The sequence below is a fragment of the Candida pseudojiufengensis genome, assembly GCF_024610245.1.
Source record: "Candida pseudojiufengensis strain CBS 10847 chromosome Unknown scaffold18, whole genome shotgun sequence".
NCBI lineage: Eukaryota > Fungi > Ascomycota > Pichiomycetes > Serinales > Debaryomycetaceae > Lodderomyces > Lodderomyces pseudojiufengensis.
Window position 1 is genome coordinate 162,304 of NW_026261532.1, and position 17,505 is coordinate 179,808.

General features: G+C 26.9%; 9 protein-coding genes across 9 annotated transcripts; 2 read left to right on the top strand and 7 right to left on the bottom strand. All coding sequences in view use genetic code 12, as the record gives it.

Moving 5' to 3' along the window:
* Positions 1–403: 403 nt before the first annotated feature.
* On the top strand, positions 404–1,807 carry KGF55_003955 (uncharacterized protein; the record flags this gene model as incomplete). The annotated part of the gene is made up of 1 exon (XM_051758805.1): positions 404–1,807. One exon carries the CDS (start codon positions 404–406, stop codon positions 1,805–1,807), a length of 1,404 nt encoding a protein of 467 aa, XP_051613376.1.
* Positions 1,808–1,837: 30 nt separating this feature from the next.
* Positions 1,838–3,172, bottom strand: LYS9 (saccharopine dehydrogenase (NADP+, L-glutamate-forming); the record flags this gene model as incomplete). Its single annotated transcript, XM_051758806.1, has 1 exon — positions 1,838–3,172. One exon carries the CDS (start codon positions 3,170–3,172, stop codon positions 1,838–1,840), a length of 1,335 nt encoding a protein of 444 aa, XP_051613377.1.
* A 1,624-nt stretch (positions 3,173–4,796) lies between these two features.
* Positions 4,797–6,626, bottom strand: KGF55_003957 (uncharacterized protein; the record flags this gene model as incomplete). Its single annotated transcript, XM_051758808.1, has 1 exon — positions 4,797–6,626. The coding sequence occupies one exon, from the start codon at positions 6,624–6,626 to the stop codon at positions 4,797–4,799; it is 1,830 nt and encodes a 609-aa protein (XP_051613378.1).
* Positions 6,627–7,222: 596 nt separating this feature from the next.
* On the bottom strand, positions 7,223–9,796 carry KIP3 (tubulin-dependent ATPase; the record flags this gene model as incomplete). Its single annotated transcript, XM_051758809.1, has 1 exon — positions 7,223–9,796. The coding sequence occupies one exon, from the start codon at positions 9,794–9,796 to the stop codon at positions 7,223–7,225; it is 2,574 nt and encodes an 857-aa protein (XP_051613379.1).
* A 247-nt stretch (positions 9,797–10,043) lies between these two features.
* LAC1 (Lac1p) lies at positions 10,044–11,330 on the bottom strand (the record flags this gene model as incomplete). Its single annotated transcript, XM_051758810.1, has 1 exon — positions 10,044–11,330. The coding sequence occupies one exon, from the start codon at positions 11,328–11,330 to the stop codon at positions 10,044–10,046; it is 1,287 nt and encodes a 428-aa protein (XP_051613380.1).
* Positions 11,331–11,919: 589 nt separating this feature from the next.
* SSN8 (cyclin-dependent protein serine/threonine kinase regulator) lies at positions 11,920–12,996 on the bottom strand (the record flags this gene model as incomplete). Its single annotated transcript, XM_051758811.1, has 1 exon — positions 11,920–12,996. One exon carries the CDS (start codon positions 12,994–12,996, stop codon positions 11,920–11,922), a length of 1,077 nt encoding a protein of 358 aa, XP_051613381.1.
* A 380-nt stretch (positions 12,997–13,376) lies between these two features.
* KGF55_003961 (uncharacterized protein) lies at positions 13,377–13,673 on the bottom strand (the record flags this gene model as incomplete). Its single annotated transcript, XM_051758812.1, has 1 exon — positions 13,377–13,673. The coding sequence occupies one exon, from the start codon at positions 13,671–13,673 to the stop codon at positions 13,377–13,379; it is 297 nt and encodes a 98-aa protein (XP_051613382.1).
* Positions 13,674–14,830: 1,157 nt separating this feature from the next.
* Positions 14,831–15,871, top strand: KGF55_003962 (phosphopantothenate--cysteine ligase; the record flags this gene model as incomplete). Its single annotated transcript, XM_051758813.1, has 1 exon — positions 14,831–15,871. The coding sequence occupies one exon, from the start codon at positions 14,831–14,833 to the stop codon at positions 15,869–15,871; it is 1,041 nt and encodes a 346-aa protein (XP_051613383.1).
* A 40-nt stretch (positions 15,872–15,911) lies between these two features.
* SAM50 (SAM complex subunit) lies at positions 15,912–17,426 on the bottom strand (the record flags this gene model as incomplete). The annotated part of the gene is made up of 1 exon (XM_051758814.1): positions 15,912–17,426. The coding sequence occupies one exon, from the start codon at positions 17,424–17,426 to the stop codon at positions 15,912–15,914; it is 1,515 nt and encodes a 504-aa protein (XP_051613384.1).
* Between the last annotated feature and the right edge of the window lie 79 nt (positions 17,427–17,505).

A 17,505-nucleotide genomic window follows, 5' to 3' on the forward strand; every position in this document is an offset into this window, starting at 1 on the left:
GAATGTCTTGTAGTATCTTAGAATGATTTGATTAAATAGATTACCGGCTCTTGTATGCCTAAAGGTTGTTGTTATATTCGGTTGTAAAGTAGAGCTCTATCTCTCCTTTTCTCTCTATTATTAGAATATTTGTACTGTTCTTGTTTATTATTGTTTCTCTTTCACTTTCATTTTTTTTCAATTCTTTGTCCTTTTTAAATGACGCGTCTTAAATTTAACTCAATTATTCATATTTAACCGATAAGTACTTAAGTTAATAATGCATTGAATTAACATACAGGTTTATAACGGCGGTTAGTAATTAAGATCTACTCATCTACACTACACAAAAGCAATACTAGATCTTACTATGTAATTAGATATCATCTTTCTCATCTCTATAGATCAACATACCTCCACTAAAATGAATGGAGAAATATTTAATTTATCTTATGGTCAATATTCAAATAATACATTAACTCATTTATATAATTATCAAGAATCATTAATACCATATACTAAGGAAACAAAATTAACTAATGATTTAAATGTATTTCTTTATAGATCTAAACAAAATGATAAATCAATAAATTATTATCCAAGAGCTATAATTTATGAATTAAGAGGAGGATTAGGTTCATTAAATAAATATGAATATTCAGAAAATATACCGGCTTATGATATGCAAATTATAAATAAACCAACTACAACCACTAAAAATGAATATCAAAGAAACCTAGATATATCAGGTGAATCAAATTCAAATTTATTAAACACAACCAATACAAAATATTGGACAGATTTTAATAAATTAATATATAATCCAAAATCAATAATAACAACTCCAAATTATATGCATAACTACAAAGATTATGGAACTCATTATAATTTTCCAAATTTAAAATTTGATATATTTGAAAACGGAGTTGAAGAATTTCGAAATTGTGAATTTGAAACAGAAGATAATTTTAGATATTGGATTGAAAAATGTGATTTTTTACAAGGTTTACAAATTAATACATCTATAAGTGATTCTTGGGGTGGGTTCACGAATTCAATGATTGAATTTTTACAAGATGAATTTTTTAATAATAAGGGTAATTTTTGGATTTTTGGAGATATTCAAACAGTTTCTAAACAATCAACTACTAAAATATCAGAAATTAAAACATTTTTAGAATGTTTTAAAAATTCTACTTTATTTTTCCCATTAAAATTAGATTTAAATTCTTCCATATTAAACTTGGATAAGAATTCAATTTGGCAAACTTCTTGTATTTCCTCCATTTTCATAAATTCTATATGGGGTTTAAATAATTCAATTGATGATCCAATAAATATGTCAACATTATCGAATTTAATAACAAAAGATGATGAAAATAGAAAGATAATCAATGAAATTAAAATTATAAATGATGGAAATTTAGGAGATATAGATTATACCACTATAGATTTAAATAATTTTGAACCAAATATAAATTTAGGAATTTCAACCACTACTAACAATGATACAAAATATTATTCAAAAAATATTATAACTAGCAACATAGATATGGATATTGATAATACAAATATTTTTAATAATCCAACAATTACCAATATTTTAGATGTTGATACTTTTCCAAAAGTGCTAAAGACTAAAGACTTCCATACTGAATTTAATGTAAATTCAAACTTGAAAAATTTATTAAAAGAAAATAAAAAATTTATACAACGAGTACGAAATTTAAATATCGACGTAAGAGATGAATTAATTGATGATATATCAAATTTAATTCTGATATATTCATCAGGTTTTGAATCAGAAGATGAAGAATTTTATGATTAATCTATAAACTATAATCTATATATTCTAAATTTAAAGAGTTTTTTCAACTAAATAAATATCATAATCATCTTTTAATTCTTTCATAATAGAATCATTTATATCTGATGTCATTGGAGCTAATAAACCTTTTTGTTTTAAAGTACCATTTAAAATTTGTTTTGTTGCAACAGCACATGGTACACCAACTAATTTAGCCATTGATGAATAACCTTGGGGGTTACCATAATCAACTAATGTTGAAGTTCTTGTTTCAGTTGTACCATCTTTATTTTCAATACCAAATTTATGTTGTAATATAACTAAATCTCTTTCTCCTTTTTCATATTGCATAAGATCTTCTAATGTTGCACATAATGTATCTAATGGGTTACCCTTTGGTTTTATTGGTGTGGTTGAAAATAAACCTAACCATTTAAAACCATCTAAAATTCTTTCTTCATCTTCTTTTGATTTAAATTTAGTTAATTCTTTAATTTTTGAGATGATATCTTCTTGTGATGATGATTTTGCACCAATTAATGTAGCAGTTGCTTCATTCCATGGTCCATCTTTTGTGAAAATTTCTGTCTCTTCATCACTTAAAAATCCAATATCAACTAAAACTTTAATAAATTCAGGAAATCCTTGAAATCTTAAAGTACCTCTAATAACAGTTTCAGCTTCAGGTATATTATATAATTGCTTGTACGTGGTTGAATCTCTATTTGGATAACAAACTAATGCAAACCCAGGATATATAAAATAAGGTTTTGCAGTAGCCATTAAATCTTCAGATTTAACATCAACAACTTCACCATTTAACCAATATTTTGCAGAATTTCTTAATGCTAATAATACACCTCTTGAACTCCAAGAAAATTTATAACCAAGCGGGTTATCTGAATTTTCAGGAGCTGGTAATCCTCCACAATATGATAAAAATGATTTAATTTTTCCACCTTGAGCATGAACTTCTTCTATAGTTTTTATAGCATATAAATGATCAATACCTGGATCTAAACCAATTTCATTCATTACTGTTATACCAGCATCTTGAATTTCTTTTTCTAAAGCTTTTAATTGAGGATTTATATATGATGTTGTAACAACATGTTTTTTATTTTTTATAGCTGATTTAACAACATTAACATGATAAATATAAGGAATTAAACTAATAACTAAATCAAATTTAGCAATTTCTTCATCTAATTTAGTTTCATTTGTAACATCTAATGAAATTGCTGAAGCTTTATCTCCTGCTAATTCTTTTGCTTTTGTTAAAGTTCTACATGCTACTGTTACTTCAATGTTTGGATCTGATGATAATATATCAACTGTTGGTTTAGCTACAAAACCTGAACCTAATAATAATACTTTTTGAACCATCTTAATCAGTTTTTCGTGGAATTGAGTTAGTAAAAAGAAGTAGAATTGGAGTAGTTTTTGATTTACTAATTGGCGGTAAATTTTTCAATAACCTAAAATGAAAAATTCCGGTCGCACTACCAAATACCGATCAGGTAGAATTTTTTTCATTGACTCATAATTTGATAGGAAAAAAATAAAATGAAAAATTTGATAACTTTCACTTCTTTTACTTTTGTAAACAGTCATCAGAAAAGCCATGAACATGCTATAGACAAAGAGATTTGGATAAGGCATTCAGATTGCCAAATTGGCATTGCGTGGTGGGGTGAAAAAAACCTTGGCGTGGTTGAAAAGGGATAACGGTGGACCAAGCTCAACAATAAAACACAATTTGACCAAACATGGTCTTAGAAAGAGATGGAAATTACAAGTCGTCGAGCATTATGGAAGAGGGTTTGAAGAAATGGATTAAAGGCTTGGGTGAAAGAAGTTTGGCTTGTTCAAGAATGTTTTTATGTTTTGCCCAAATTTCCTTTTACAGTCGAGAATAAGCCAAATTTCTTTCACAGATGCCTTTGATTCATTTCTTTAAAACCAAATCCAATTTTCTTTTCGAAAAAGGAAAATTTGGCAAAACATTAACAATGAATTGGGTGACATCTTATACGAAACACAACCTCAAAATCATTTTAAGACCATTTAAATTCATTGAAAAGGCTGGGAAAGAGACATCTCGAAATATAGCTTCCTCGTCACATAATTCGGTCGGTATGCTAAATGGAAAGCACTTCATATGCTAAATTGAAAGTATTTCAATAATTAGACTATGAAATGCTTTCCATTTTGCGTATCCATCGAATTTTCAATTCTGATGAAAGTGGGTTCGAGATAAACTTCATCATCAATGTATCGAACTTGTATGTATAAATCACAAGTCAGATACATTGATGATGAAGATGTTTCAATAGCTGGCCATTAGCACTCAGAATTGATGACTACAATTGAAACTGTCTCCGTCACTGTTTTCTCCAATGAAAATTTTCAGAGGGAAATTTGTGAGATATAATTGGGCAAAGGCTAATGTTCTTGGAGGCTCACAAGCACCAAAACTAGTTGGACATCATCAGCTGCTTGTATGGATTTGCTCGTGAATGTCGGTAATAAGGACAAAACGCTGGTGGTTATAGCATTGCAATATAACTCATAAAACAAAAGAGTTTCAGGATGCCTGCGACGAATTAAACATCAAACTACTATATATACCACCTCAAGAATGAATTGAGATGGTATATATATTAGTTTAGTTTGTTGGTGATATGTATAATAGTTTAGTTTGATGTGATGTTCAATAAGGATGTGCCGATCGAAGAAGATGCAGTTAAATCGATCAATCCAACCCAGAATAGTAGGAGCAGAGTCGTATTGGGACCTTTGAAAACTAATACTCTTGATCTTGCACCCATTTAAAAGTTCTGTTGGTCTACTTTGAACGTACATTACATCAATTCTTGTTCGAGATCGTTCAGAACCTTTTCCTACACAATTTGTACATGAGTTATATCATTAATTATTACATTTTAAACAGTTTATGTTCTATATACAAAATAATCAAACTGTCTATCTTTTTGTGGTCGTTAAATCTTTATTCTATTAATCTTGGATTAGCATCAGTAATTCTTTTAGTAATTTTAGAATAATTTACATTTTCTTTTAAATTTTCAAAATTTGGAATTTCTATTTCAATTTCATTTTCAAATTTTGGATTATCTTCAGTTGTAAGTTTTGAAATTTGTTTATAAATTTTTGCATCTTTTATCCAACCTCTTAAAAAATTTATACATGCTTTATCATGTTGCATATAATTTTTATAAGTTTTTAAAATTGAATAATATAATGATTCTCTTTCTTTTGATTTAAAATTTTCAGAAAATACTGTTGCAGCTCTCAATGATGACCAATCTGCATTTGCAATATATTTATAATTTTCTTGATCTAATTTATTCAACAAGTCATTCCATAATTTTAAAATTTCTTCAATTGAATAATTAACATTTCCTGCTTGTTTTAATATAACACGATAAGAAATTAAACTTTTATTAACTTTAAATTTTTCAAATGCATCTATAACATCTTGAACTAAACTTTTATCTTTCCATATCATATTTGAAATTAAAGTATTTAAAAATACTTCATCAATATTTGGACATTTTGTAAAAATTAATTTTAAAAATTTTAATGAATCTTCATTTGGTTCTGAATACTTTGTGAAAAAAATTTTAAATAATGATGTATTGATAGTTGCAGCTTTTGATGACAAATCATCCATATTATCATGATAATGTTGTGATATACGACTCCAATAATCAATGATTTCTTCCATTGAATCACCTGCATCATAACAATTTTGTAAAAATGATGCCATATAAGGAGCTTTTAAAACAACAACATAAGGTAATCCATCAGATTTATCAATTGCCTTTTCCAAAAATCTTTTTGCAATTGTTGTATCTTTACAATTTCCAATAAATGATAAATGTAATTGAGCTAATCCACCTAAAACTGATCTTTCTTCAGGATTTGTTTCATATGAATTCATTAATGCTTCTAAAGCATCTAATCCTCTTGCATGATCTCCTTCACTTATAGCAACTTGACCGATTCTATCAGATAAGAAAGGATGTATTGGTTCATTTTCATTAACACTCATATTATAAATTGATTTAATTTCTTCATAAGAAAATCTTTTAGTTTCATAAGCAACTTGTAAAACAATTGATAATACATCATGACTTAAATATAATTGTCCTACCCCTGTATTTTTATCTTGTTCTTCAGATTGACTTACTCCAGTTTCCCAAAGATTTAAAATTTCATTATATAATTTAAATTGTAATAATGTACCAAATACTTTAAATAAAATTCTTGTTGATAAAATTTTATTAAAATCTCCTGCTGCAATCATTTCTGTTAAATTTATAATAGCAGTTTGATAAGTTAAATCTTCATTAAATGCATCTTCTTGATCTTTATCTCTATTTCTTGAATTTCCTAATCTTAATCTTCTTGAAGTTATTGTTGCACTATATAAATTTGCAGAATATTTATATAAATTCATTTCATTTAATTGATTTTTAAAATTTTCATCTTGAAGTAAATTTGATAATTTATTTAATTCTTTATATTCTTTATCATTCAGTTTATTCCAGCGATTGATATGACTTGGTTTATGATACTTATGGGTATAATTTTGAAATCTCTCTTTATATTCATCATTTGTAGTTCTGTCATTTAGTATATTGTTGTTGGAGTTTGTGGTATGAGTATTTGTTATAGTTGCATTATTTCTAAAAAATTCTATTGATGGGTTGGGAGTTATTGATGATGATGGTGGAATTGTTGAATTTTTAGCTAATTTTATTTTTGATATCAATGTAGGCCTTAGCCCTTGCGACGAGTTTATTAATCTAAACATTTTGAATTACCAATGATATCGCGGTAAAGCTCAAAGTTTCTTAATATAATCAAATTAAGGATATATGATTGTTGAATATGAATTGCAGTCAAGTCATTAAACATAAAATTGGTGTGACAAAAATATTTTCTTTTTCTTTTTATTTAAAAACTTGAAAAAGTCGTTAGGTTTTACGATGTCTTAGGAATCTGAAACAACTGGACATAATCGTTTACAGAAGACCTATAGATTTGACTTTTTCACTCTGAAGAAGTCAGTTAACGCACTCTACCCAGGAATACAATAAAACTCGTAGGATAAGAGTGGATCTATCAGCAATGAGCACAAAAGTCTCTTCGCATCGACTGCAAAGTTCGCGACAAAATGTATGAGATCATTTCTTTTGGTTTGGGCTACTAAAATTAAATTTGAGAAACTACCAAATGGGGTACGCAAAATTACGGAACCTCTTTCAAGCATCATTAATCACCTTATTTTCTCTACTTTTATAAATACAAGGAAGAAATTCAGAGATAAATATGGAATAAGAAAAATGATCACCTATCGATTCCAGTGATTTTTCTATTCAAAGTATCTACTTACATAACCAACGAAGCCTAACATATTCTATTATCCTTTTCAATATCTTGTTGAATTTTAGATGCAGCTTGAGTATTTAATAAAGGTAATTTCAGTTCAGTCATATTAAAATTTAAATTTCCATTATTTAATTTTGATTCATTAGCGTTATTTCTTGTAACTACTTTATCAAAATTAAATGAATTATTTTTTAATAATGGTGGAGGTGGAGGAGAATCTAATTGTAAATTTAATTGTAAATCTAAATCAACAATTTTATTTATATCTGGTGAATCTTTTTCTTCTTCTTCTGTTTCATTATACATCATTATATCTGAATTATTTTGAAATGTTATTTCATCAATTGATGAATCTGGTTCTTGTGTTGTTGTTGAAGGTAATTTTAAAGAATGATGTCTTCCATTTGAATTATTTGTGATATTGTTATTATTACTTAGTTTAGATTTTCTTGGTGTTTTATGTATTGATGAACTTTTTATTCGTTTTATAGATGGTCTTTTATAATGTATTGGAATAGTGGATATTTTAGGAGGTGACAGTGTTAATTTTGGTTTTTTTGTAGGTTGATTTTGATTTTGTATATCAATTTCAAATTCTTCCCATGATCTTGCTTTAAAATATTCAATTGCATGAGATTCCATTGCTGTTTCAAAATTTCCATTTACTAAATTTTCTAAACCTTGAATTAAACTTTGTAGTAGAATTTCATCATTATTTCCATGATTTTGAGATAAATAGTTGGCTATAGCTCTTGAAGGGTAATAATAATCATATAATGAATGAATCAATTTATCATATAAAGTTGATGATTTAACTAATAAATCTATTTGTACTTGATTATGTAAAGATGAAATAAGTTCATTGAAAATTTCAGTATGACTATTGGTCCAGCCTTGATCATCCTGTAATCTTTTCAATTGTTGATTTGCTGATTCATTTAATATATGATCTATTTCATATGATTGACTGTATTGTTTTTCTATTTGAACAATTTGATTCTCTATTTTCGATATTATTTGATCTCGTAAGTTATATATTATAGATATGTAATGATCATAATGATTTATGTGAGCTGGAGCAGGTGATAGTAATTGTTCCGTTTCAATCTTTTGAAGTAGTAATAATTTTCGTTTCGCTAGTAAGAATAATTTTTTGAATTTCTCTTGACTATATCTTGAAATATTGTTCCTTATTGAATGAATGGTCTCTTGTAATAATTTAAATGTATTTTGTTCTACTTTTTTACGTTTTTCAACGGCCATGTCGGTTATTTGACTTTCCCTAGCTCTTAATTCCTCTATTTCTTGTTTTTGCTCAGTAATCATCTTTAAATATGATCCTACATGACGATCTAAATTATGTTGATTCCTTATTAATTTTGTTTTAATTTCCTTAGCTCTATCAGCATATTTCAATGTATTTAAAGTTTCATCATAATGTATACTACTAGGAGCAACACATACAATCATAACTGTTTTACAATTCCCACCTAAAGAAAATTTCAATAATCTAGTTAATTTTGAATCTCTATAAGGTACATGATTTCGCCTTTTTGGATCACATAAAGCATTAATACAATTTCCTAAAGCTAATAATGACTTATTAATATTTGCTCCTTCATTTAATCTTACTCCTCTATTTTTAGTTGCTGCAGCTCTTTCACTACCTGCTAAATCAATTATTGATAATGTAGCAAATGTATGTTCTTCTTTTATATCTCCAGTTCTATTTCTTTGTACAACGTTTATTTGTAAAACTGCATGAGATCTACTTGAAGTTGCATTCGCCTCGGTGGGACTTGATGTACGATTAGCATTTCCTGCCATTATTAAATGCATAACTTCATTTACTGATTCTGGTCTATGACTTGATAAATTAGATACAGTAATTTTATTATTTGAATCTTCTCTAATTACTAATTTTTTATAATCAGTTTCAGGATTAAGTAAATCTCTTATTGTTTCATTATAAATTTCCAAATATGAAAGACTAATATCTATTAATTTTGTATCACTTAATTCCTCAATTTTTTCATATAATTCTTTCATTGTTAAAAATATAACTCCAGGATTATCTAAAGTACCCAGAATTGTATGAGTTTTCCCACATCCAGTTGCTCCATATGCAAATACAGTTGCATTATATCCATCTAAAACTGATTCTAATAATGGTCTTGTAGTAGCTTGATATACTTGATCTTGTGATGCATCTTCATCAAATAATTTATCAAATACAAATTTATGTTCTCTTATTCTTGATCCCTTGGGGAATAAATTTTTTTGTAATTTAGCTATTGGATTTGATTCTGGAGGATCAAAAATTAACATTCTATCATCAACTACATTTATAATTTTTCTAATTCCAACTTGTGACATGAATTTTTGTTTTACTATATCCTTTTCTGATAAACTTCCATCACTAAGGAAAATATCATCTTGATCACTTTTTATTAATCTTGTTGTTTCATTTTCTGTAAAAGGTCGTACTCGTACTGCTACTGTTATTGAAGATTGTTTGATTGCTGGTACATTAACTACTGTTGTTGCTGTTGATGAAAAAGTAGAAATAGTATTTATCTTATCATCTGCCATACCATTGATGATTTAAGTTGTTGTATGTCTTTTTAACTTATTACTTTATTTCAATGAAGTTCACTCTAAAGTAATTTGGTTTGTTTACAAAACTTTGGAGAGAGAAAAAAATTATTTTGATCTTTACGCGTAACAAATGTTTTAGTAGGAAGATATAGAGGGAGATATAGAGAAGATCTAGCATAACGATACTAAGAAATGTATAGAAGTGTAGTATATATATATTAAACTAGTGATTAAGATCAATTTATCCTATACTGGTATTATCGTCTATTATTTTTTCCTTCTTCTCAACAACCACCTCCTCTTCTTCATTCTCTTCAACATCTGTATCATCTTCATCACTTCTTACATCTTCTGCTCCTACTCCTATTATAACTTTATAAGCAACTTTTAAAATTAAATACATCCAAATACAAGTAATAATTTGTAAACCTCCTAATAAACCTAAAAAGGTATTAATAATTGTTGGTGTCCAACATCTCTTTTGTATTGTACCATTAACACATTGTCCATCTTTCATTAAATGTACAGATTTATGCCATGCATGATAAAAAATATAATTATAAACTCCATGTCTTAAAACAATCCAACTTATTAAAAATAAAACAAACATTCCATCACAAGCATTTTTTAAACCAGCATATTTTAACATTTTTGCTGCAGCTAAAAATATATCAACTGAATCCATAATCATTAAAATTAAATGACCAATTCTAAAATAATAATAATAATAAGAACCAATAATTAATAAACATGTAATAATATGATGACTAAACATTTGATAATGATCTTTTCTTGGTTTTTCAATATTTAAAACAAATATTTGTTGTAACCAAAAAGCCATTGAAACTAAATAATAACTTTTAAATTTCCCATCCATTAAAAAATTTGGCCAATTAATATAAATTTGATCTAAATTATTAAAATATGGAGTATCTAAATATAAATAAACACCATAAATAAATGATAAACTATAATAAACAAATGACCAACTTTGTTCTGCAAATCTTGTTTTGGCTTTTCTTGAATAAATATGACAAAATTTTGAAGCAAATGGTTCAAAACAATATTTCATTAAAAATGATCTTAAAAATGTTACTGTAATAACCCAATTTATTACATAATAAGTATCATCTATACTAATATCATATATGTCTATACCTTGTTCATTTATTCCAACTTTATTTTGTAAATGTATAAATTTATTTGTGAAATTTATTATTGATTGATTTCTACTTATGAAATTTAATGAATAAAGTAAAATCATAAGATTTCTACTTAATGGTATTTGATTTCTTTCAACTTTTGCTAAGAAGGAGTCATGATATTCTTGATCCTTATTGAGTTGATCTTGTAGTATACCGTCCTCCTGTTCATTTTGTTTTTCGTGGTGTTCATTATTATTAGATATAGTTGATGAAGATGTTGGTGATGTAGTTGTTGTTAATTTAAAACTTTCATGTCTTTGTATTCCTGATGATGATTTCAGTCCATTCTGTCTATTTATTGTTATTCTTGTCAGTGTTGCCATATTATTTTCATGAACTATTCAACTTATTTTTGACACATCAATTGGCAAATAACTAAATCTCTCTAGATCACAACACTTTCGGATAAAAATTGAGATTCGAAACAAAACAGTTGAAAAATTTGAATCTAAATTAATTTACGAAATAAGAAATTTAAAAAGAAATGAGAGAGAGAAAAAAATAAAGTATGTGAAGTATAACGTGGTATGAATTGTATTTTATTGTAAGGGGTAAGAAGATACAATCAGGTTGTATAATAGTTGGACGGGCTAAATTCGGTAATTCAACAGTAACTGCTCTTCTCCCCTAACTAACTGTATTGTACTGCTTTTACACAGCGTCGTTTAAACTTCTAAGAATTATGATATTCTTAAAATAGAACACGTACTCTTGGATTTTTATCAATTTATTGCTACCAAGTACAGCGGATTAACCTTACCTTGTGGTACCTGAACTGTTAACAATTTTATCATACTAATTTATCATACTAATTGATCATACCAATGCATAGTTCAAAAGTGTAGCAGAATTAACATAGCTTTGTTCAATGCACATTGGATGAGTTGAACCTTAAATGATCACAGCCCTAGATCACACTCTTCTCAAAAGCATTCCTTGTAACGACTTTTTCAAATTTTGTTCAGTATATCTATTCCATAAAACATAAAGATTCATAATATCTCTAACAGCTTCAACTATTTCATCTAAATTTATATGAGAACCTTCTAAAAAATTCATAAATTTATTTATTTTAATTGTATCTTCATCTAATATATCTAGATCAAAATTAACTAATTCATTAGTATTTGTTTTTGGATCTTCTTGATTATGTTGTTGTTGCTGTTGTTTTAATTCATTAGTGTCATTACTAGATTCTGTATTTGTCTTTTGAGATAAATTCATTAAATCATCAATGTTTAAATCTTTGTCATTTTGCTTCTCATTTGATGATATATTGTTATTTGAATCATTATTCTTATTCCTAGTATGAGATAGATTCTTTTTCAAAACTATTGTAATATATATAGCAGCAACTGCAATTATATGAGGTGGAACTAATAAATGTAAATCAGTAATATAACTATCATTAATTAAACTCCAAGAATTTTGTAATTCTTCATCAGTCAATTTAAACCCAATTTTATCATAATTTAATTCAAAATATTCTTTCAATTGTATTAATGATTTGTAAGGATGATGTAAAAATAAATATAAATCCATTTCTTCAATTAAATAAAATTCAAATTCTGCTAATTTTGTTGTATCATGTGGAATATATTCAGGCCATATATTTCTTGCTTCCAGTATTATTAATCTGATATGTTGTGGACATTCTTCAATTTTACATGAAACATATAAACATGTTGTGATTAATAAGTATACATTTATTTCCTTTAAACTTACTCTAGTTAAAAATCTAGTTAAATATATTTCTGCTGTTGCTAATGCAATTTGTCTGACATTTAATCTACGCCCTAATTTTAAAAGTAAATTATGTAAATAAATCCTCATATTATAATCATAGACAATATTAGGATAATCTTTAATTAACCCATTTTGAATCATTTTACGCTCTAGAAAGATTATTTTCCTTCTTGCATCAAGCAAGGAAGCTCGTGTAAATTGCCATTGGTTTCTTTGTGATGAATTCCAATAATCAGCAGACATTCTGTAAATGCTATATTTGAGTCTGGTATGGTGGTAGATTCGATTGATTCATGCATAAATGATTGTAAAAGGGTATGATCCCAGAATCTTATTCGAAATTTAAATTGAAAAGAGCTACCAAGCACTATACTAAAATCTGAAACACAACATTAAGTATTATTAAAGACTCTTTAAAGTATTTAGAGAAGACACACTAGAACTTTTGGAGGTACAATTCTTAACAGAGTAAACTGTGATGAAATTGACAATAAAATTTATACTATAAATTGTAACATGAAGTGAATACAAAGCGAAAAAAAAGAATTGAACATCTTAAAATCAAAATCAAGCAAACCATGCTATTCAACCATCCAGTGATTGGGTAAATACTCCTGAACTTCCTAAATCAATCCATCGTCCATTAAAATAACTTCTCTTTTGAAAAGTTCATCAATTTTTTCTTGTTCCTTTACCCCATTATTATAAGTATTTAAAGATTCAGTATTATATATGAATATTTTTTCATTTGGATCATTAATGTCATCCAATATTTTCCCATTTGGATATTGTTGTAATAATGATTGAACATCAGTTTGAGTTGTTATTGGAACGAATTCATTTAGATTTTTTGGAATGAATAATGATTGTGAATAAGTTGCAAACACAGTTAGAATTGATACAAGTGATAGTTGTTGCATTGATTTAAATTAATTGTGAGCTTGAAATGGGGATACCTTGCAAACCTTTGCCAAAAAAAAAGTATCAATGTGACGATTGGATTTGACTACTTATTTATTCGAAATGCTTCATAAGGGGTGCCTAAATTGTCATTACTTTAATTTAGATTTGAAAATGGTATCATTCTTTCTAAATTTGATTTAAAATAAAATTTCAATTAAATTGCCTAAAACAGAAATTTTACCTCGTAAATGTTTTTGTTACATATTTGTACTTTTTTCGGTAATTAATCATCCTCAAACATCAAACTTCAAGTATAAAATAGCAGCAACTAAACGATTCATAACGTTTTTGCCACATCTGCTTTATCTTGAAAGAAACCAAAGGAAAGATCTTATCTCAGCTTCACAGAAGTACTGAAAGTGGCGCATAGTGGATATATTGCATTTTCAATGCACATACACCGAATTTACCGCTTTTTTAAGTCAAGCAATAGTAATAATTTAAATAAAACTAGCTAGAATGTATTTAAGTTTTGACGAATAAGAGTTTGGTGAATGCAAAAGATGTTGCCCCAGATTTCGGAGAATTCAGGACTAAGTGAAAAAATGACAATTGGTAGCTGACTTTCCTCCGCAATAAGTATAGTCTACTCGATTTATTATTGAGTTCTTTCATATAACTTCAATAATTGATGAGACGAACCTTTCTCTACTGCTTGAATTACCTATGATACAATTGTTTAAACTCGTCAGTTCAGACCTTTCTCTCATACATTAAAATTATGATTTAATTGTAGGGTCAAATATGATTCGATTTCTGTAATTTAAGTTGAATTTTTCTTCGCGCTATCAGCGGACTTTCCATGAGCTTATTAGTTTTAAGTAACGAACAAACACGATGAATAAATTCTGCTCATCTAGTAGCACTTGACATACTAAACTTTTCTAATATGTGCTCGAGGAAATGGTTCCTGCTAAACTGGAATTTGAACAAACCATTCTCAAACAGCCGTCTCAAAAGTATTGAAAAAGAAATTGGTCCCGTACTCTTCACCTCGAGAAAAAAAATTAATAGATTCCAAATATAATTATACGATAACAAAGAATCAACCAACAATCTTTTAATTATAATTGCATCATCATCTACACTCTCACAGGACTCCAAAAATACGAAGATGACTCCCCCAGCGTATCAAAAAAATTTCCATACATCTAATCCCGAAGCATCATCAGCAATCGATAGATCATTACCAGAATTTGCAGCTGCAGAATTAACAGATGAAGATAAATATTTTAAAAATCATCAACCACCAAGTTATTTACCTGAAATTGAAAAAGAAGTTTTAAAATTTATTAAATATCATCAAAAAAATACAAACAAAAGAATTGCATTAGTTACATCTGGTGGTACTACAGTTCCATTAGAAAATAATACAGTTAGATTTATTGATAATTTTAGTGCAGGAACAAGAGGTGCAACATCTGCTGAATATTTTTTAGAAAATAATTATGCTGTTATATTTTTACATAGAGAATTTTCTTTATTACCATATTCAAGACATTTTAGTCATTCAACAAATTGTTTCTTGGATTTTATGATTGAAAATAATAATAAGATTGAAATTAATCCAAAATTTAGTAAAGAAATGTTGGAAGTTTATAAAAAATATAATCAAGCTCAAATTTCAAATTCATTATTATTAATACCTTTTACAACTGTTAATCAATATTTATATACATTAAAATTAATATCAGAAAGTTTAAAAATTTATTCAAATAAAGTTGTATTTTATTTAGCTGCTGCTGTTTCAGATTTTTTTATTCCACAATCAAGAATGCCTCAACATAAAATTCAAAGTTCTGCAACACAAGATGGTGAATTAGTTATACGATTAGCTCAAGTTCCTAAATTTTTAAGTAGATTAGTTTCAAATTGGACTTCTGGAGCAATGATTATAAGTTTTAAATTAGAAACTGACAATGCTATATTAATAAAAAAGGCAAAAAGTGCATTAGAAAGGTATCATCATCAATTAGTTATTGGAAATTTATTACAAACTAGAAAGAAAGAAGTTGTTTTTGTTTCACCTATTGAAGAAGATAAATGGATAAAACTAACAGATGAAGAACTTAAAAATGGTAAAGAAATTGAAAGTGAAATGATTCCAGCAGTTATTAGTCTACATGATAAATGGATAGAAAAGACATCAAAATGAGACCTTATGAAATAGACAAAAACTACTCCATTATATTTATTTACAAGAATGAAACACCAATACCATATTGAATACCTTTTCTTATTGAATCATTTTCATTAGCAACCAAAGGTAAAACAAAATTTAATTCAAATCTTGCCATTGGATGATTATATAATATACCAAATCCACAACTTAAACAATAAGAACCACCTAATTTTTTAAAATTTTGTAATAATGTTAATTTTTGATTGTATTTTACAATTTTTCCCCAATTTATAAAATTATGAAATTTAAAATTTGATTCTTTATAATATGGAATATCAGTGAATATAGAAACACCACCAACTGAAAATAAATCACCTCCAATAAATGAATTTTTATCTTTAGGACCTAATCCATTTAAAGTAAAAGCTCTAACATCATTTGGTCCACCAATATAAAATCTATCTAATATTGAAGTTTCACCATTTTTAGCTAACAGATATAATAAACCACATTTATTTGTATATAGTAAATGAGAATTTATCCAAGGTAAATGATAAGCAGTTTGTGATAATGAAGCGATTTTTAAAAATGGATATTTATTAAATTTTTTAAATATTCCATTATATTCTATTCCTAATTGAAATAAAGTTCCTTTAAATGGTAAATGTTTATTATTTCTTGAATCATAAATTAAATTATAAGCAATTGAAGATTTTATAGATTCTCCACATTGTTTCATAACTTGGAAAGATTTTGATCCATAATTATCTAAATTCTTTAAACTATTTTCTAATATTATTTCATGATTTAAAAATGAATTATTATATTGTGTATAAATCTTGTTTATTAAATTTTTTGAATGAACATTACTTTGAATCCAATCTAATTTTCTCGAATTTATACTTACAGAAGAATCAAATATATAATCCGCATTACTATTTATTGGTTGATTAAAATTTATTAAATAAGAACTTGAAGTTTTAGTTCCTGTTATTGCATCAAATGTTAAATTTTCTGCTCCTCCAAATATATTTCTTAATTGAAATTGAATATATCCATCTCCTTCTCCATTTCCAATATTTGTACCCGTTTTAGCCATGAATTTTTTAATTGGTAAAACATTGAAAACAGGAACAACATTAATTGCTGAACCACCACTTAGATTTTTTTTAAATCCAACAAATCCATTTGAATTTTGTTGATTGATTTGATGAGTATTACATAGTATATTCTCTACTATTCCTAATTTCATAAAATTTTTAGATATTGATTCAATTGTATGTAAATAATTTTCTAAAGATAGCACTTTATTTTCGAGCAATGGTTCAAATTGTTTAGCTATAAAAGAATCTCGATATTGTTCACCATTTGTAATTTGAACATTTTTAATTCGTATAGGTTGAGTAGAATTATCTTGAAATAAATCATTTAAAAATATTTGATTTTGTTGTAATAATTGTTTTTGTTTTTGTAATTGTAAATCAGCTAATTCTTTTTCTGCTTTTGATTGATCTGTGTTAGATAGTGATGATGGTGGTTGCTTTTTTATATTATCCATAAACTCTTCATCTTGACTAAATATGGACATTTTATTGTTAAATTCATTCAGAATTTGGTGATTGAATATTTTAGTTGCAAAGAGTTTGTTTGTGTAGAAATAATAAAAT